The 20,643-nt window shown below is 53.3% G+C and overlaps 1 protein-coding gene across 3 annotated transcripts in view; it reads right to left on the bottom strand.

Moving 5' to 3' along the window:
• The window catches only part of TXNRD2 (thioredoxin reductase 2), a 47,710-nt gene that overhangs the window by 26,729 nt on the left and 338 nt on the right, over positions 1 to 20,643 (bottom strand). Inside the window, exons 1-8 of one of the 3 annotated variants that reach the window (XM_070400108.1) lie at positions 20,325 to 20,522; positions 17,667 to 17,732; positions 12,537 to 12,593; positions 11,909 to 12,053; positions 11,206 to 11,280; positions 9,748 to 9,826; positions 9,219 to 9,281; positions 4,912 to 4,982 (exon numbers count right to left, since the gene is read on the bottom strand). In XM_070400108.1, the coding sequence (XP_070256209.1) occupies positions 4,912 to 4,982; positions 9,219 to 9,281; positions 9,748 to 9,826; positions 11,206 to 11,280; positions 11,909 to 11,994 (374 nt within the window). In that variant the 5' untranslated portion in view covers positions 11,995 to 12,053; positions 12,537 to 12,593; positions 17,667 to 17,732; positions 20,325 to 20,522. Of the gene's footprint in view, positions 1 to 4,911; positions 4,983 to 9,218; positions 9,282 to 9,747; positions 9,827 to 11,205; positions 11,281 to 11,908; positions 12,054 to 12,536; positions 12,594 to 17,666; positions 17,736 to 18,937; positions 18,973 to 20,324; positions 20,523 to 20,643 lie in introns of those variants that run through there. The other 2 variants (XM_070400107.1, XM_070400109.1) reach the window with 2 other exon arrangements.

The following is a 20,643-nucleotide window of genomic DNA, read 5'->3' on the forward strand; positions in this document are numbered from 1 at the left end:
CAGTGGGAACACAGGGTCCTGGGTCCCACCTTGACCTGGGAACTCTGCTGCCTGGTGGGTCCCACAAGGGAGAAGAGCCGCCCCAGGTGGCTCTGGTCTCATTCAAGTCCTCTTGGCCATTAGAGAAAGTTCTGACACTGACGTCAGCCGAGAGCTCTCGCTCAGAGCCAGGTCTGCAGAGAGCTGACCTCAAGCCCAGAGCGAGCCCCAGGCAGCAGGGCTGAGCAGCTGGGCCAGGAAGCCCAGGGGGTTGAGTACAGTGACCCCGATTGCCTACCCTTAAGGCATGCCAACAGTTGCAACACGTAGGGACCAGATGGTCCTGGGCCTGAGCAGGTTGGTGGCTGGGCCCAAGTCCCAACCAGGCTGCCTGGGGCCAAAAGGCCTCTCAGGGGAGAGGGCCCTCCATGTGAACAAGCAAACATCCTGGGGCCGTGGATCAAGGTGGAGCCCGGCTGCCTCAGGGGCACTTGGGTCTAGATACCCCAGTACCTGCATCCTTCCAGGAGCTGTGGGGAGTGGGCCCCTTTCTCCCCTTCCATGTTCCCTCTACCTGCCCGGGGGTTGCCCAGCTGAATGACGGGCCATGCAGGGCTTGGGCCTCCCTAGGCAGGGCTGTGTACCCCCTCTGTGCCCCTACTTCCTCCACTGGTTAGGGACAGCTCCCCAAAGCGGCCATTATTCCCCTGCCAGCCCAGAGGACACCTTCCTTCCTCCAGAATCACCCATACATCTTCAACCCATCCTGCATTTCCACACAAAAATAAAGAAATAAGGCCCTAACCAGTTTGGTGCAGTGGGTAGAGCATCAGCCTATGGACTGAAGGATCCCAGGTTCGATCCTAGTCAAGGGCACATGCCTGGGTTGCAGGCTTGATCCCCAGTAGGGGGCTTACAGGAGGCAGCCTATCAATGATTCTCTCTCATCATTGATGTTTCTATCTCTTGCTCCCTCTTCCTTTCTCTCTGAAATCAATACAAATAAATTTTTTAAAAAGAGAGAGCAAGAAAGAAAGAAGAAGAATGGAAAAGGCACACAAGCCAGGCACAAAGCTGGCGTTCAGGCGGCAGAGCTGAGGATGCCAACCTGTACAGCCTGCCTCGGGCCCCGCAGGTGCTGGCCCAGCCCGCCTGGCCTCCGAAGGTCCTGCCCGTGAACTCGGGAACTCACGCTGCACTTGCTGGAGTCCTCTACACGGGATGCGTCACCTCCAGGAGGTCCAAATCGGGTACCCAGCTGTGTAGTGAGGGTGCTGACTCTGTTTTCCGACTGGGCTTGGGCTGGGCCACCCCCTCTGCCATCTATTAGCCCTGGGCTCCTCAGACCTGGACACAAGCAAAGGACGAAAGGGTCGCCTCACATGCCCACGAGGCTAGGACAGCACTGTGGCTGTGGGGGTCCAAAGAGCAACAAAGGTGGCAGAGCAAACGCAAGAGGCTGAAAGCCACAGGCCCCACCGTGGGCTCCACGTGCCAGATCTGAAGCTACTGGTCACCGTGCGCCATGGAAGAAGGTCTCGTGCTGCCCAGGCCCCATCACAGGAAGAGAAGAGGGGGGGCCTGTATATGCAGCAGAATCCATGAGAAAGCTGGGGCCTGGCGTGCCACCCAAAGCCTCCAACTGGCCTTGGGGAGCTGTTCAGAGGACAGAGTACCCGCTGCAGGGGGAGGCCCGGCGCATCGGGCACCCTCGGCCACCAGCCTGGCCTCCTTGATGGGGCCGAGTAGAAACGTCCCGCCCGGTGACGGGAGGCACTTGGGGCCAGGGGGCAGCCCTCGGGTCCATATTAATTTCAGCTCCATTTTAAAGGCGAGTTAAAATAAACACGGGGAATATTTATAAGGCAAATAAATCTGGCAGAAACAGCCCCTCCAAGTGTGAGCAGAGGCCTCCCCCTCAGCCCCAGCCCAAGCTGATAAAATACAGAAATGCTACTGTAGACCCCGCGGGCTTATTTTGACTGCGCGGAGGAATGTAACATGTAAACACTGACTCCCATATCACACTGTTACAACTTGCATTAACAGCACCGGACAAAAGCTGCATTTTCACAGAAGCATCGTACAGGGATATATCTCCAGCTTAATTTTTTAAAAAAACCATTTCCTCACATAAATCATGCTCAGAACGAAACGGGTGACTGATACATTGCAAACACTTTTTTTCTTAAACAATAACATACCTAGATTCCTTCTAAACGAAAGAGCTTGTTTAAAAAAAAAATCTTCTAAATTTTTTTTTCTTTTCTGAAGAAAATAAACACTACAGTTTCTTTCCCGACCAAAGTATCTGGGGCCGTGTCTTCCTGGCCGAATGGGCCACGGCCCCCAGCACACGGCCACAGAGGAGCAGCGCGAGCCAGGACCACCTCGCCGCGTGCCGCCGGTACCCACTGCACCCGGGCCTCCCACCCTACCCCTCTGATGCCAGGCACTCTCGCCAATGCCACAGGAAAAGCGGAGTTGAGAGCCAGGGCAGGACAGGGACTCAACTCCTGGATGGAGCTTTCAGATGGGCCTGAGGGGCTGAGCGGCCAGCTATGCTGGACTCCAGCAGCCTGGTCACCACCCCACCACACCACAGATGAATTGCAAACACCCCGGACACAAAGGCAAAGCTGAAGGTTGGAAGCCCTAAGGGAAAATACAGAAGCTTTTTCTTTTTTTTTTAAGAAAAAAAAAAAATCTTGGGGGTAGGGAAGGCTTTCCTGAACATGCAATAAATCTAAAAGCCATTAAGTGTAAAAAGAGATCTAAGTTACATTAAAAAAAACATTTGTACATTGCACAAGTTAAAAGACATGACAAGCTGAGAAAGCCTGCAACATAAACGACATGGGATCACAGTCCTAATATGCAAACCAGCTGGAAGATAAGAGATAAGAGAAGAAAAAGAAAACCAGATAGAAAGCAGGCCAAGGACCAAGCTAACAATTCACACACACGCGCAGGCACACAGACATTCACACACAAACTCACATACAGATACTCCATTTTACATGGCCGATAAATACACAAAAAGGTTACTAATCATAGCAAATGCAAATAAAACCAGGTCATGTTTAACCTATTGGATAGTCCAAGATTAAAGAACAGAAACCCAGAAATTATGCATAAAGAGAAAAAAGGAATAAATGTGACAATATAAACATTAAAAATTTATGCATGAAAAACTACCTTGAAGTCAAAAGACAAACCACAGCCTGGGGGTGCTTGTGGACGGTGATGGGCAGAGGGGCACAAACCTGCATGAGCCTGAGTGCAGATGCTGGGAGGGACCCAGACGTGCCTCAGGCAGAAGCCACTGGTGCTCCCCTGATGGGGGCAGGAGAGGCTCCTTTCATTTTTATGCCAATGGAAAAACTGGTGCCCACACGAGGAGGTAGAACAGGGAGCAGCCCGCCAGGAGGGAGCATGTCAGCAGATGTGTGAAGGTGTGAAGGGCATCTGCCTTGGACCTCAGGTTTCTACTTGTGAGACACCCTCAGGTATATGTTACACATAAGAAGCACTTATGCCCCGGGCGGTTTGGCTCAGTGGATAGAGTGTCCCAGGTTCAATTCTGGTCAAGGGCACATACCTTGGTTGCAGGCTCAATCCCCAGCCCTGGTCGGGGCGCATGAGGAAGCAACCAATCGATGTGTCTCTCTCTCTGCCTCTCCCCTTCTCTTCTACTCTCTCTAAAAATCAATGGGAAAATATTCTCAGGTGAGGATTAACCAAAAAAAAAAGAAGTAGTAGTATTTATGATGGTATATAAGATGCACACCAGCCCTAATCGGTTTGGCTCAGTGGATGGAGCGTCGGCTTGCGGACTGAAGGGTCCCAGGTTGGATTCCGGTCAAGGGCATGTACCTCAGTTGCAGACACATCCCCAGTAGCGGATGTGCAGGAGGCAGCTGATTGATGTTTCTCTCTCATCGATGTTTCTAACTCTCTGTCCCTCTCTCTTCCTCTCTGTAAAAAATCAATAAAATATATTAAAAAAAAAAAAGATGCACACCAAAGGTTTCCATTGCAACATTTTATAACAATGAAAAAGAGAAACTACTGAGATGCTTCAGAACCGTGAAAAGATAAAATACGTTACAATATATTCATTCAAGGGAATCCAGCCTTTCCCTGAACAAAGATGCTTGGTGAACAGGAAATGATGGTGGTGAGCAGAGCACCATGACATGCGCACACTCCCCATGTACACAACACACACACACATGCCTCACATCTATGCTTGTGCACACATGCCTGTCCACCTCTGGACGCATTTTTCCACCCACATTTCCTTGTAGGCAAGTCCCCAGGCAGCCCAGTGCTGCTCACGACTAAGCCTCTGTCGCCCTCTGGTGGCCTTTTTGGTTGGCATGACCATGAAGTCCCCTCCATAACCTACAGGCCGGAGCTCTATGGACCTAGAACAGCTCTATGGATGCAGGAAATGAACTTAGTGCATTTTCACCTGCTTGGGAAACATAAAACCACTCACATGCTTCACAGATATCATTTCCACGACTGGGATGTGGTTTCTGGAACCTTCTTTGCCAGATCTCAGGGAAGTCCAAGGTACGAACCAGGTGAAAGTAGAAAAGTTTGAGGCCAGAGGGGCTGAGGGCTTTTCCTGATGACCTGACCCTCTTTCCCTCAATGAATGCTCCTCTCTCTGATGTTTCTGACAGGACCCACTGGAACCCTGGGGCTCCAGGGAACCCTGTTTGAAAACCATTGCCCTAGACAATATTCGATTCATTTGGTGACACATGTGCCAATTAGGGCACAAATAATGAGCTTTCTGTCCTCCGCTCAGGGAGATGGGAGGAATGCACTAGGAGAGAAGACCACACAGTATTCTACACGGCCCTGATGTTTAAGAAATGAACAAAGGGGACCCCCACTCAGGCATGTATCAGGTCTTACGTTTTTCCAGGGGATTCCTTCAGCCAGAAGATGTCATCACTTGTAATCCCATGTTCCACGGCACCTTCAATCTATCCAGAAAAAAAGGATCAATGTGAGAGAATGTCATTTGACCTGTCCTAGAGACTTCCTCAAAGGGGACACCCATTTTGTAGACACAACACAACCAGACCCACCCAGCCCACTTGTGGGTGCACTTTCCTGCTCCACAGACTTCTTCAGGTTGTGGCCTCTAGGGACAGGTGACCTGTCTGTATCTAACTCGGTGTGCCATCTGCCCAGCATGAACGCACTGCCTCTCCTTGGCTGTGCAAGGTGACCAGAGAGCCAGGGCACGGTCAGCAGCTCTTTCCTCTCCGCTCTCCAGGGCCCCCAACTCCCTCCAGACCCAGCACTATGAGGAGGGGAGGGGGAAGCTAAGCAGGGGTGGGGGAGCAAGCCATCTTCCAGGGCACCAGACTGAAGGCTGGACGGGAAGGCCCAATGGTCTCTACCCTGGAGGGGAAGCACAGGTGGCCGTGCTCAGGAACTATACGGGTCCTCCTGTATCCCAGCGGGGCCTGGTGAGGGGCTCTCGAGCAAGTAGAAAGACACCAGGCGAGCCCTAACCGGTTTGGCTCAGTGGATAGAGCATCGGCCTGCGGACTGAAGGGTCCCGGGTTCAATTCCGGTCAAGGGCATGTACCTTGGTTGCGGGCACATCCCCAGTAAGGGGTGTGCAGGAAGCAGCTGATGGATGTCTCTCATCGATGTTTCTAACTCTCTATCCCTCTCCCTTCCTCTCTGTAAAAAATCAATAATATGTTTTTTTAAAAGAATACTTAAAAAAAGAAAAAAGACACCAGGCGAGCACTCCCTCAGGCCTGTGAGAGTAAGATGTGCTGGTGGAGAGGAAATGGATTTCAAACAGTTTATGATTCCAACTGGCAAAAAAAATAAAGCCAGGGATTTCTTGGGTTTGCTGAAGGGAAACCGAAAGGTCTGAAAATCAAAGGGACTGAAACACAAGCAAGTCCTGGCAGGCACCCAGGCGGGTGGGCAGCAGGGTCACCCCGGGTGAGGTGTCAGCGAGCAGGACAGCCAGGACTAGGACCCGCAGCTCCTGTCTCATCTCCCTCTGGGCAAACAGAGACATCGGCAGCTGCCCAGCCGAGGCCCAGCAGGGTGGAGCCCGGCCAGTGCCCTCCACAGGGCACCCTAGTGTGGGGCTGCGTGCAGCTCCGCCCGGGGCCTCAAAGGAGCTGAGATGACTATCCGGCTCCTGGGGCTTTAGGCTGGGCGAGGGGTCACTAACAGTCACCCTGTCATCCTACAAAGCCAAGCAGCCTGCCTAGGGCCGGCCCTGAGCACAAGCTCCCAAGGCTGCTCCTGCTGGCCCGACAGCTGAAGGGAAGGCCAGTGGTCTCTGAGGACAGGGGTGTGCTTTTTCCTCGGTGCCCCATTTCCAGAAAAAGCACAAACAGAAGCTGGAGGTTCGGGGTTTAGGTGTCTGCGAGGAAACAGGACCAGTCCTTGTTCTTCCGTCCATGCTCCATCTGGGTCTTGGTAGAAGGCAGGAGTCCTCAGGCTCGTGGGGCCTGTGGGCCTGTGCCCTTTGCTGCGGCCCATGTGGAGGCTCAGGGCTTGCAGCACCCACTTCCCGGGGACCCTGGGAGACCCTCGAGGATGTGGCTCAACCAAACCCCTCTGTCCTCCCTTCCTGCTTCCCCTTCTGCCTCACCCCACCTGGGGCCTCTTCCTCAGCAGGGACGACAGAGAAGCCCCCCGTAAGACGGGGCCAGGAGGTGACGTCAGCGAACAGGGTGTGGACTGAGGGCCTCCCGAGGTTCACCCCTCCATAAAAACAGCAAAAGAACTGGCAAAAGCGATCAGATTCGACTTTTTCCTAACTCCGGAAGTTAACCAACGGCTTGTGGCAACACAGGGAACATTAAGTCAAGAAAAATGGCTGGAACTTGGTAAGAATGGTAAGTTCTGTGGAGTTTTCACGTACGCTAGTCCCATCCCCCAGCTCAGTGGCAGCCTTGAAAAATGACAGTACGGAGAGAGCAGCACGAAGAGAGCAGAACGGAGCTGGAGCCTGTTCAGAGCTCCTTCCCCAGGAGCAGCCATTGGCAGGCCTTGCCGGGGGTTCCCTGAAAGACCCCACTCCATAGGCTGGTCTTCCTCTGACCTCCCCTGAACTCGCCCGGCGCTGAAAGCCTCTCCCTGGGGAGGATTTGCCCAGTGACTGAACATCACGGCTGCCTTCGGTGATGGATAACAACTGACGCACACAACAGCCGAACCAAAAGCGGAAAAGGAAACGCTGGGCCGGAGATGTCCACTGGGGCTTTCAAAAGCTCCAGCGTATTCCTGGGATCTAGGTGGCCAGGCGTCGGCATTGGGCTGCGCACATGCCAGGGAAAGGCCTGAAATGGCACTGAGCTCTCAGCCTCTGGCTGACCTCGGGCTCTGCCCCAGCAGGAAGTGAGGGCTAAGGCAGCTCCTCGTGCCTGGCTCAGTGTCGGAGGTTATGCCTCAAAATGCCCACGGGGCCCTCGGCAAAGATGGGAGATTTCTTGGTTCCAGGTGTTTAAGGAAATCTCCGTGGTTAGCTGACCACTAAGCTAACTGAGCAGAGAATTCAGTGGCCTCAGACAACGAAGAATAAAGACTTTACAAAATCAGTTCAGAAAAATCATCCAACAGCAATACACAAAATCCTACAGCGGAGAGAGACTCTGATTCCCAGAGTTAACATATTATTTAATTTGAAAAGTTCTGTTATTGCCTGGCCGGTGTGGCTCAGTGGTTGAGCATGGACGTATGAACCAGGAGGTCACGGTTTGATTCCCAGTCAGGGCACATGCCCGAGTTGCAGGCTCAATCCCCAGTGTAGGGTGTGCAGGAGGCAGCCAATCAATGATTCTCTCTCATCATTGATGTGTCTATCTCTCCCTCTCCCTCCCTCTCTGAAATTAATAAAAATATATTTAAGAATGAAAAGTCCCATTATCAACAAAAAACTATGAGACAAGCAAAGAAACAAGAAAGTATGGTGTATGGTAGGAATATAAAATGGTGTAGCTGCTTTGGAAAACAGCCCGGCAATTCCTCAGGAGGTTAAACATAGAGTTAATATGACCCAGCAACTCCACTCCAAGGTAGATATAGATATAGATATAGATATAGATATAGGTCCAAAAGAAGTGAAAACTTAAGTCCACAGAGAAACTCCTACACAGATGTTCACAGCAGCACAATTAGTAAAAGCTAAAAGTGGAAACAACCCAGGTGTCCATCAATGGACAAGGGCATAAACCAAACCGGACATACACATACACTGCAATATTATTCGTCTTAAAAGGAAATGAAGCTCTGATACAGGCTGCACCACGAACGAACCCTGAAGATGTTATGCCAAGTGCAGAAGCCAGTCACAAAGGCCACACCGTGTGTGATTCCATTTATGTGACATGTCCATAGAGACAGACAGCAGGCCAGTGGCTGGCAGGGGTGGGGACGCAGGGACTGGGGCGTGACTGCTAAGGGGCATGGGGATTCACTTTTGGGGGATGAAAATGTTCTGGAATTAAGTAGTGGTGATTGATGGTTGCACAACTCTGTGAAATAGCCACTGAATTGTATCCTTTAAAAGGGTACATTTTACGGTATGTGAATTCTGTCAATTAAAAAAACAAAAAGATTTGGGTTTGGAGGAGGAAGAACAAGGTCTAAGTCCTGGATGTTCCAATGTTCTGAGGCTGAAGAGAAAAGGAAGAACCAACAAAGGAGACAGAACAAGTGGCGCTGAGATACAGGAGAATCGGTCTGGTGGTTCCCAGATGCCAGCTGGAGAAGGAATTGAGCCCGGCCAGTGTTGCTCAGTGATTGAGCATCGACCCAGGAACCAAGAGGGCTCCCAGTTCTATCCCAGAATGTGGGCTGATCCCCAGTAGGGGGCATGCAGGAGGCAGCCAAAGATGTTTCTCTTTCATCGATGTTTCCATCTCTCTATCCCTCTCCCTTCCTCTCTTTCTAAAATCAACAAAAACTTTTTTTTTTTTTAAAGAATGACTTGAGAATGGCTCTTAGGATTCAACCGTGTGGGGGTCCTGGTGACCTGATTCAGCAGTGTACTCAAGGAAGAATTGGAAAATAGAAAGTAACGATAGTGAGCACGCAAAAACCTTTTTTAAGGAAGAGGAAGAGTGGGGGTGCTGCTGGGGCGGGAAGCGTGAGCACAGTAAACAGTGTATCACATGAGCCCAGAGACCATGAACTTGCCCAGGGCGGCAGGGAAGGCTGTGTTCGAGGACACTCACGTGTGTGGGGTACTTCGGTCTCCCTCCAGTAGCGATGACGATGTGCTTAGCCGAAAGCAGAGTCTGAGAAGACACCAAGAAAGCCAGGGTCAGACAGATACGTTGTGGTCACCCACGCCTCTGCCAGCGGGTACCCCAGGGCAGAGACCCACGCTTCTAATGCAACCCCTGCCGGGCGCTGCGGACCCTGTGGGCAGCAGCTCAGAGGCCCTGTGGAGCTGGGAGCCCATTGGGGTCCAGGGACAGGCAGGAGAGGGCAGGGAGCTGCTCTAACTCCAAGCTCCTCACAGTTTACAAAGCACCCTGCGGTGTCCCGTTTCCTTGAAGCCCCCCTAAACCGTGCGAGGGTGTGATCGCCCACCCCGTGGCCTCATCACGTGTCACCCCACGTGGCACATGAATCGCCCATGATCCGCTTCATCCCTCATAGAGAATGACAAGGAGCCTCGGAGGAATCTGCCTCGGCCGCTCAGCAGCACGGATTACTGAGAACAGCACCTCGGTCCGCGGCAGGTCGGTCGGGACTCACCTCTTTCCCACCTTTTGCGACTCCGCGAACCACGTGCTCATCCACAAAGCTGGCCTTCATATTAAAGTAGCTGACTTTTCTGCAAAATAAATAGAATTTTCCAACATTTCCTATACAAATTCAGCATCACCTGTGCGATGAAATAGGGAGCACTGGGTGGCTGGTAAAATGTGAGCGCGATCCCACAGTGCACGTCCTCCACCCACAGTCCAGGTGGGGAAGCACGGGGGAGGGGCAGAAGCACGGCCTCCCCTAGGGATCAGGCACATTCCACCAGAAAGATACCCCCATGTCCACCCAGTTACCCCAAAACATCCCAACCACCAATTTCCCGCTCGCAAGGAAGAGTGCCCAGAGGACAGGCAGCACCTCCAACCTTTAGGGACAGTGAGACCAGGAAATGGGTCCGATGCCGAGCACAAGCGTGGTCAGGAGCAGGGTGTGCGGAAGCAACCCACCCTCTCTGATCACAAAGGCTATGCTGTGGTGTGGGCTCTAGGTGGCGCCGGGGAGCCTTCACCACCACCTTGACCTGGCGTTCTCCCCAATGCCAAGCCCTGTGCCTCCACGTCCCACCTGAAACTCCTACAGAAGTCCTCGCTCACCCATGAAGAGCTGCAGGACACAGACACACAATTCCACACCAGCTTCCTGTGAGCAGCTCTAGAGCCAGCCCACTGCCCGGCCTGTTTGGTGCCTGCCCGTGGTCAGACAGAGCAAACGGCAGAGCCTGATGCCTCCAGGAAACTGCGCTGGGGAGCAATGAGCCCCATTCAGAGAAGAAATGATGCGATGTGGCCTAGCTCCCCGAGAGACCGCTGGGAAAGCTGGGGTAGCAGCCTCCTGGCTCAGCTTTCTTGGGTAACAGGGCACAAAACAGCTGCCTACTGCACGGCCAGGAAGATCCCTTAGGACCAAGCTAAGGGTGCTCAGATGAGGGCCCAGGCCTCTGAGGGAGTGGGTCTCCTCCATGACCCACGTGGCATAGGGCAGAACGACTGGATAAGGAGCAAGGCTTAGCCTGAGTCAAGTACAGTTTCAGGCACCTCTCCCTAAGGATGGGAGATGCTTTGGTGGCAGGAAATGTCAGCATCTGGGCTGGGGATCCCAAAGGGCTGATGGGCCCTGCTGGCCTCAGGCCAGAGTGATCATATCAGGCCTCTGCTCTAGCGTATAACACCCGGCCTCGTCACGGTGCCCAGGGAGCCGGGAGCCAGAACAGGGGCCGCCTGCTAAACCTTCTACATCGTGAACCTCACACTTTGCTGCTCTGGGCTCTGCTGGGCCGCCCCGCAGGGCAGCCTCCACTCCCAGAGCACTCGCCTGCCAGCTGCTTATCTGCACGCTCCACCTTCTGAGCCGGGACTCTCATCTCATTGCTGCTGAGCCCCCATGAGTGAGGGCTTGTCAAGGTCTGAGATGACCCAGGGAAGGCCAGGGGGTGGCGAGGCTCAGTACCTCTCCTGCAGCTGGACCCGGTGCCCCCAGTTCAGGGACTTCACGTAGTTTTGAACAGCTTCTGCCATTTTCCCCCTGTTATCGCACAAAACAAAATGTTAAAAGCCACCACAGAAGTGGTAGCTGTAGAGTCCCAAACAGACTGTTAGATGCAAATAGTGCGTTAACAGAAACACCAAGAAACGGAGATGTTTCTAAAAATGGTCAAACATGATGTCCTTCCCCATGGCCACCACCGCTGTCAAGGTTTGGGGCTGTGGACCTTCGGACTCATGGGAAGCAGGGCTTTGGTCCCCAGTGGTCAGGACAGGGCAGCAGCCCTGCGTCTAGGTCACCGGGAACCACGAGGGGGCCTGTGTGTAGCTCTCAGTGGACCAGGTGCCGTCTGCTGAACCTAAATTGGTTTCCACCCCAAAACACCGGCCTTGGGGTCAGGTCATCCTATATGGGGGTGTCCTGTGCGCTGCAGGACCTGTAGCAGCATCCCAGGGTGCTACCCAGTAGACGTAGCAGCACACCCCTCCCCCACCCCTCTGGTGATAACCAATAATGTCTCCAGACATTGCCGCATGTCTGGGGTCCCAGGTTGCCCCGGGTGAGCGGCCCCATGGGACAGCACGCTCCCCTGCAGGTTAGCAGATGAATAACCCTCCGCCTCCTCCGGGAGGAGCAGAAAAGCCCTGGGAACAGCCGGGCCCCTCACCAGTCATGCGGGACCTGCTGGGGCACCTCCCAGCCGTAGTAGGGGGCGTCTCGGATCATGCCCCCCAGCAGCGCTGCGTGGTGCATCAGCTTCTTGGGGATGCAGCCAACATTCACGCAGGTGCCGCCGAGGCCCCACCGGGTGCCTGGTATGTTGAGAAGAGCACATTTAGATTTATATGCGGGCAAGGGCTTTCCTGTTCTTCTACAGTTTAGAATCCCCTTAGGTTGTGGTTTGTAACTCATACATGGCCCAGGGGACCCTGCTCTACTGCTTTGCTCTGTATAATTGTGCTCAGAGTCCTTTTTTAGTGTGTTTTGTTGTTGTTGCTGTTAATCCTGACTGGGCCAGGGATCGAACCTGCCACTCAGGTACGTGCCCTAGACCGGAAATCGGGCCTGCAACCCTCAGGTGCACAGGCCGACTCTCTAACTACTGAATGACACCAGCCAGGGCCAGAGTCATTTTTAAATAAGAACAAGAAACTTTAAAATAATGGCAGTTTACAGAGAAACAGGGCACTATCTGAAGACTCTGGAAAGCAGGGGCTCAGCTGCCCTCTGTACCAGGAACTGCCCTTCCCTAGTCCCTTCCCCGGGACACGTGGCTCCAGCTGGGGGCTGCCTACCTTGCGGGGACGGTTCCACGTAGTCTACCACGGCCACCTTCTTTCCCAGCTGAGCGGCTGGAATGACAAGAGGAGAGGGCAGGTGGGCACAACTGGGAGCTGCTTTGGGGCTGGGACCCCAGGAGCCTATGTGAGCCAGAAGGGGTGGGAAAGGACGAGGGCCAGTGGCACCACCAGCTCTGCACCTGAGTCTCCCACTGCCTGCTGCCACCTAGCTGTGCTGCCCACAGGCGGAAACCCTCTTCTGGGCCCAGCTCTCCCTCGCCTCCCACCCCACCTGGTTCCAGGCCCAGACACTCAGCACAAGCCTAGTGCCGTCGATGTGTTGATGTTTCTCTCTCTCTCCCTCTCCGAAATCAATAAAAATATTTTAAAAAACAAACATATATCCACACAAAGACACACACACACACACACACACACACACGGATGTTCATAGCAGCACTGTTCACAACAGTCCAAAACTAGAAACAAACCAAATGTCCATTTACAGGTGAATGAACCAACAAAATGTGAGATATACACACACACACACACACACACACACATATGTATGTATGTGTGTGTGTATATATGTATACATATATTCAATACACACATATATGTATGTGTGTATATATATGTATACATATATTCAATATACACACATATATGTATACATATATTCAATACACACACATATATGTATGTGTGTATATATGTATACATATATTCAATATACACACACATATATATGTATGTATGTATGTATGTATATATATGTATACATATATTCAATACACACACACATATATATGTATGTATGTGTGTATATATATATACGTATACATATATTCAATATACACACACACACACACATATATATGTATGTATACATACATTCAATACACACACACACACGGATGTTCATAGCAGCACTGTTCACAATAGTCCAAAACTAGAAACAAACCAAATGTCCATTTACAGGTGAATGAACCAACAAAATGTGAGATATACACACACACACACACACATATATATGTATGCATGTGTGTGTGTATATATATATACTAGAGGCCCGGTGCACAAAAATTTGTGCACTCGGGGGGGAAGGGGGCGTCCCTCAGCCCGGCCTGTGCCCTCTCGCAGTCTGGGACCCCTCAGGAGATAACGACCTGCTGGCTTAGGCCTGCTCCTGGGTGGCAGAGGGCAGGCCCAATCCCTAGGTGCAGCCCCTGGTCGGGCTTAGAGCAGGGCTGATTGGGGAGTTGGGGCGCCGCCCCCTGTCATGCACAGAGCAGGGTGGATTGGGAGGTTGTGATGCCACCCTCAGTCACGCTCAGGGTAGGGCTGATTGGGGGGTTGGGGCACCGCCCCCTATCACACTCAAGGCAGGGTCAATGGGGAGGTTGCGGCACCACCCCCTGTGATGCACAGAGCAGGGCCAATCAGGGGGTTGGGGCACTGGCCCCCCCCCCCCCCCCCCGTCATGCACAGAGCAGGGCCGATCAGGGGGTTGGGGAGCTCCCCCCTCTCATGCACAGAGCAGGGCCCATCAGGGGGTTGGGGAGCTCTCCCGTCACGCACAGAGTAGGGCCGATAGAGGAGTTAGGGCACTGCCCCCTGTCACACACAGAGCAGGGCGGATCAGGGGGTTGGGGCGCCACCACTGTCACACTCAGGGCAGGGCCGATGGGGAGGTTATGGCTCTACCCCGTCACAGACAGAGCAGGGCTCGTGGAGGGGGGGGGTTGGGGCGCCACCCCTTGTCACACACAGAGCAGGGCCGATCAGGGGGTTGGGATGCCACACCCTGTCACACACAGAGCCGCAGGGCGATCAGGGGGATTGGGCGCTGCACCCTGTCATGCTGATCTGGTGCCAGGAGACCTCTTGGCTCCGCTGATTCCGGTGCTGGGAGGCATATTACCCTTTTACTATATAGGATAGAGGCCTGGGGGCCGGCTGGTTTGCCCTGAAGGGTGTCCTGGATCAGGGTGGGGGTCCCCACTGGGGTGCCTGGCCAGTCTGGGTGAGGGGCTGAGGGCTGCTTTCAGGCTGGCGGTTTTGACTGAAGCTCCCAACCACTCCTTTTTTTCTTTTTTTTTTTTTTTTCTTCTGGGCCAGCTTTAGCCCTGGCTCTAGCTCTGAGGCTTCCGCTGCTGGTTTGTTTGCCGTTCTATAATCGAAACAATGTATAACTTCAGCTCTGAGATCCCAGCCGGCTATATTTGTTACAAAGTTTCAAACTGCCAGCTCAGAGGCCTGCAAGTCAGGTGGGGAACGTTGGAGTCCGCAGTCACGGGAGCAAGCAAGCCTCATGTTCGCTTCCAGCTGCCTGGCTGCCGGCCACCATCTTGGCTGACAGTTAATTTGCATAAGGATATGCTGATTAACCAATGGGAAGGGTAGCGGTCGTACGCTAATTACTATGTTTCTCTTTTATTAGTGTAGATGTATACATATATTCAATATACACACACACACATATATATGTATGTATGTGTATATATATATGTATACATATATTCAATACACACACACATATATATGTATGTATGTATGTGTATATATATGTATACATATATTCAATATACACACACATATATGTATGTATGTGTGTATATATATATGTGTATACATATATTCAATATATACACACACACACACACACACATATAACAGAATACTGATCAACAAGAAAAGGGAATAGGCCCTAACCGGTTTGGCTCAGTGGATAGAGCATCGGCCTGCGGACTGAAGGGTCCCAGGTTCGATTCTAGTCAAGGGCATGTACCTTGGTTGCAGGCACACCCCCAGTAGGGGGTATGCAGGAGGCAGCTGATTGATGTTTCTCTCTCATCGATGTTTCTAACTCTCTATCCCTCCCCCCACCTCTCTGTAAAAAATCAATAAAATAGATATATATATTTTAAAAAGGGAATGGACCGTGGATATATACAGCAACATAGATGAATCTCAAAGTAATCCTGCTACGTGAAAGAAGCCAGAAAAAAATACATATAGCATGATTCCATTTGTACACAATTTTAGAAAATGCAGGCTAATGTATAGTGAGAGAACACGAATCACGGCTTGCCGGAGGATACCGCAGGGAGGGGGGAGCAGAAAGGACTTCTCAGCATTTGAGGAAACTTTGAGGGTTGTTATGGGCTGCATTGTGTCCCTCCCAAATTGGGGTGCTAACCCCCAGAATCTCGGGATGTAGCCTTACTTGAAGGCAGGGTCTTCACGGGGGTGAGCTGTTAAAATGAGGCCAGATGGGTAGGCGCTAATCCGATCTGACTAGTATCTTTATGTAAAAAGACACTCGCCAGCAGAGGGACAACCACGTGAGGACACAAGGAGAAGGCGGCCAGGTACAAGCCAAAGAGAGAGGTTTCAGAATAAACTGACCCTGCTGGCCCGTGACCGCAGACTTCCGGCCTCTGGAACTATAGGAAAATACATTTCTGCTGTTTAAGCCGCTTGGTCTATGACAGTGATGGCGAATCTTTTGAGCTCAGCGTGTCAGCATTTTGAAAAACCCTAACTTAACTCTGGTGCCGTGTCACATATAGAAATTTTTTGATATTTGCAACCATAGTAAAACAAAGACTTATATTTTTGACATTTATTTTATATATTTAAATGCCATTTAACAAAGAAAAATCAACCAAAAAAATGAGTTCGCGTGTCCCCTCTGACACGCGTGTCACAGGTTCACCATCATTGGTCTATGACCTTTGTCACGACAGCTCCAGCACACTAATACAGGGCTGCATTGATGTCCCTCCCAAATCATTATCTTGATTGTGGTACCATTTCAAAGGTGTGTATGTATGTCAAACCTTAGCAAGTTGTCCACTTTAAATATATACGATTTGTTAATTATGTCTTAATAAAGCTGTAAAAAATGCCACTGTTACAAAAGCCAAAGACAGACCCGGGAATTGTTTTGGGTTGAGATACGTCTCTAGAGAGATGACACTGAGTGGACACAGGTCGAGGGCTTTCTCCTGCTCTAAGGGACAGACAACTGCCCCTAGAGTGGCTCAGTGGTCCAGTGGAGTAAAGACCTAAAGTCCCTCTGTGAGCCCCCAAATCAGCCAGGAGACTTCCCAGGTTTCTGGCCCTCAGAGCAGGCTGGGCCCCTTCCCCACCCCTCAGAGCAAGAGCAGTGGAGAGTAAATTACCTTTACACCATCTGAGATTCTAAAACCTAGTATCTGCCACGAGGGAGCCATAGTTTCATGGCCAGGATGCCTGCTCAACTCCCTCTTGCTTTCGGCCATTTCTCTCCCGTCTCCTCCCCTTCACTCTCCCACATCTGCCCCCTGTCATTTAGACTGGGGAGCAGGCTGCTGGGCGCTCCTCCAGCAGAGCCCAGGGTCTACAGTGAAACCCTGGCAGTCTGTCCCCACCTGGGGGAGTGGCACACTGCAACTCTAGAGAGGCGTGATGTCTCAGGGTGCCTCTGGGTCCAGCCCGTGTACTGCACACCTCTTCACTAAGTGCCCCTGGGTGCCTGGCCCCATCTGGAGAGCAAGACCCAGCCAGCACAACAAACTGTGATCTCTGTGGGACGGTGCCAGGGCTAAGAACAAGGACAGCGGAGCCAGTGATGGGAACTGGACATGCAGGAGGGTACAATTCGCCATCTCAGCAACAAAGACTGGAGGGAGGCGAGTGAGCCCCCCAGCTAACAGGGCAGATGAAGAGCAGGCTACACAGGGCAACCGCCAGGGCATGGCACAAGGCCAGAGAGACCTAGGGAAGCATTTGCAAAACAGCAAAGAGGCAGGGGGCGGGGGAGGGCGTGGGTGGTGGGAGAGATATCCCAAGGTGGGAAGGTCCCATGAGGCCTGGAGCTGGTGCTGAGGAGGGCAGACTCAGACTTGGGGTTGCAACCTAACTGCCATGTGCTGCACAGATAACTGGAGTACAGTGGGGAGCAGGGCACAGCGACAAGATCGCTGGGGTGATCCTGGCAGAGTGAGAGGACCCGGGAGGCCAGCTGTGGAGACAATGAATTCTGCTCATGGCTTCTCAGGGCACATCCTCACCCAGCCCTGGAGAACACCACCACCCACTCCAGGGGACACTGACAACTTGGTGACACCATCAGGGTACAGGACACAGGACACATACCTTCCTTGGCACAGGCCAGCCCGCCGGATCCCCCACCAATCACCAGGAGATCGTAGTCCGGTTGTCCTGCTGGAGTAAGGGGAAAAGGGTAAGAAGGAAGGACAGGACAAGCCCAGGGCCCCAATCCCAGAAGGTAACACATAATTTCCAAAGGGCAAGCAGCCCCGTCTGGTTAAAAGTGGCACAGGCCCTTGCCCGAGCCGGCTTGGCTCAGTGGATAGAGTGTCAGCCTGAGGACCAAAGGGTCCCAGGTTGGATCCCGGTCAAGGGCACATGCAGGCTCCTCCCTGGCCCTGAGTTCCTCCCTGGAATGCCTTTGGGGCTCACTGTGGTGTCACCTCAGAGGCAACATGCATCCTCCATTCCCGTGCCCAGCACAGAGGACTGCTCGTCTCTTCTGCAAACTTACTGACATAGAAGGCAGTCAAGAGACAGCCAAAAAGACATGGAGAAAGGGAATGGAGTGATAGGTGAGGACAGGTGTGTCCTTAGGGATGGCCAGCCTGTGAGAGCTCTAACCCAGGGCCCAAGTTGGGGATACCCAGCGCAGGAAGGGGATCAAAGACTCTGAAGAGGCCTTAAACTGCTGTCAGTTACTCTGATGGCTTCCATGTGAGCCCAGAGCACCAGGAAGGAAGAAATAATGGGAAATTATCAGTCCGTGGGTCTGCTACCCAAGGCCAGTGAGCCTCAGAGCCTGGGCCTCTCCGTGAGAAGAGTGCAGCCGTTTTGGCAGCCACCTCAACCTTCCTGGCTGTGGAGACAACACCCAGAGCCCCAGGCCCTCAGGGACCTGAGCTCAGGAGATGCCCCACAGGCTTCAGTCCGGGGCCTGTGCTCCTCAGGGACACAGCAGCTCGAGCCTAGAGGAGGCCCTGGGTTGCAGTTGAGGAAGCCTGGGGAGCAGCCGCCCAGAGCTGTGTCCACGGCCTGCAGGCAGCCTGCCCATGGGGACCCGCAGCTGTGCCCGCCAAGCAGCAGGGTCATCCAGGTTCCCTCCAGCAGGAGGCATCGGAGGGCACCTGAGATGCATGTACAGGTTCTTAGGGATCGGATGGAGCCACAACTCGGTTCAAGCAGCCAGTCCAAAGTGGACTCAAAGTCTCTGAAGAGGTCTTCACCTGCTGTCAGTTACTCTGATGGCTTCCATATGAGCCTGGAGAACCCCAAACCAACTGCCATTGGAGAAAAGCTACCATCGGATGAGGAGCTCAGGCTAGCTTCCTGTCGGGGGTACCAGGGGGAGGCTTTACCCAGTAGAACACCCCTACCTTCCATTGCAGGTGCTCGTCCTTCCTGCCACCACAGCAGGGTCCCCACTGAGACTCCCTGCCCCGAAGCCCAGCCCGGTGCCCCCCGTTCCACTTTATCCGGCCAGCTACCAGGCAGAGAACAGGAAGAGCAACTGGCCATGTGGATTAGGGGCTTATCTTTAGCGGTTTGCTCTCCCCACTCACTGAGCACACCCAGGAGCCCTCTGAGCCTGATAACCACTTGGAAGAGGCCGGCAGTGGAGCCTTCGGTAAGTGAGAGGAATCTGCCTTTAAACTCATGGGAAGGTTCAGATAGCTTGCTGGGGAGGAATGACCCTGAAGGACCCCAGAGGGGATGGGGTGGGAGCCACTCTGCAGGGTCACCTAGAGGCACCTGTGCACTCCATGCCCTGGGCTGCCTCCCAGCCTCGCCCTTCCCACCTCAGCCAGGCACAGCAGGCGGGGCTGGCCCAGAAAGATCTGGCCTTGGTGTTCTTAGCCCACTGCCCTTTAATTTTCTGCTCCTCTCTGACCACGGTGCCTGGCACTGGAGCCCAGCGAGTGTGGTTGAGTGAACAGTGTGCTGCTCTGGGAGGGCAAGTGGCCCACAGGTGTGCCAGTTCCCTTGGGGCACTACCTTGGGGAGACCCTGGCAGTAAGTGTTAGGGGACAGGGGACACCAGCAGCACTGCCATGCTGGTTCCTGTCCAGGGAATGCATCACAGTCTCCCCACAAGCCTGGACGGAGCAGGCATCTTACTAATCTGAGACGCTGCAAGGCTGACATGGAGGAGAAGGTTTAACATCTGACCGGGTGTCCTTGTTGGGGGTTGGCCTTATCTGCTCACCACCACAGCTGGGGGAGGGGAGGGAGGGGGCAGAATTCTTGGGGCACTGCCTCCTGCCTAACTGGAAACTAAAGACTCTGTCCCAAGGCCACTAGCGTGACCCTCACCTTAAAAAAAACAACCTAACCATGTCCTAACCGGTTTGGCTCAGTGAATAGAGCTCAGTTGGCCTGCGGACTCAAGGGTCCCGGGTTTGGTTCCAGTCAAGGGCATGTACCTTGGTTGCGGGCACATCCCCAGGAGAGGGTGTGGAGGAGGCAGCTGATCGATGTTTCTAACTCTCTATCCCTCTCCCTTCCTCTCAGTAAAAAAATCAATAAAATATATTTAAAAAAACAAAATCCTGAACCATAGGGGCAGCTCCTGTTTACTGATCTTTTCCTTGGCTCCCCTGGGATCCCCAAGGCCACAGAGTACACGTTTGCCCAGTTACACGTGCAGTCAGCCCTTGCTCCCCAGCCCACCAGCGGCCAAGGGCCACCACTCGATTCCCGCAGCCCCAAGCCTGTGAAGGAGCCCTCACCGGTCCCTGCTCTGGCCCTTGCACACCCACTCACCCTTGCACACCCACTCACACCCTCCTGAGCAGCCAGCCCCTGCTCGGGACCCTGGGGGCACTTGTGGGCCTGTGATTGCGGTCCTGGTTTGGTCAGTGTCCCTCCGTGGCTCCAGGAGGTTGAGCCACAAGTCCTCTCCAGCCCAGGGCACCTGCAGAGCAGGGCGGGCAGCGGGTGGCCAGCCCGCCGGCTCCCCGGCGCCCCTCCCGGACTCCCGCGTGCGCCTGGACTGAGCACTTGCGGGGTGGAGCGCTAGGGCCGCGGGGTGTGCAGGGGGCGGCCCCTGGGAACCTCGGGAGCCGAGCCGTCCCCCTCCGGG

This window comes from Myotis yumanensis, unplaced genomic scaffold (assembly GCF_028538775.1).
Source record: "Myotis yumanensis isolate MYYU_CA2020_CCGP unplaced genomic scaffold, mMyoYum1.0.hap1 SCAF_19, whole genome shotgun sequence".
NCBI classification, from domain to species: Eukaryota; Metazoa; Chordata; class Mammalia; order Chiroptera; family Vespertilionidae; genus Myotis; species Myotis yumanensis.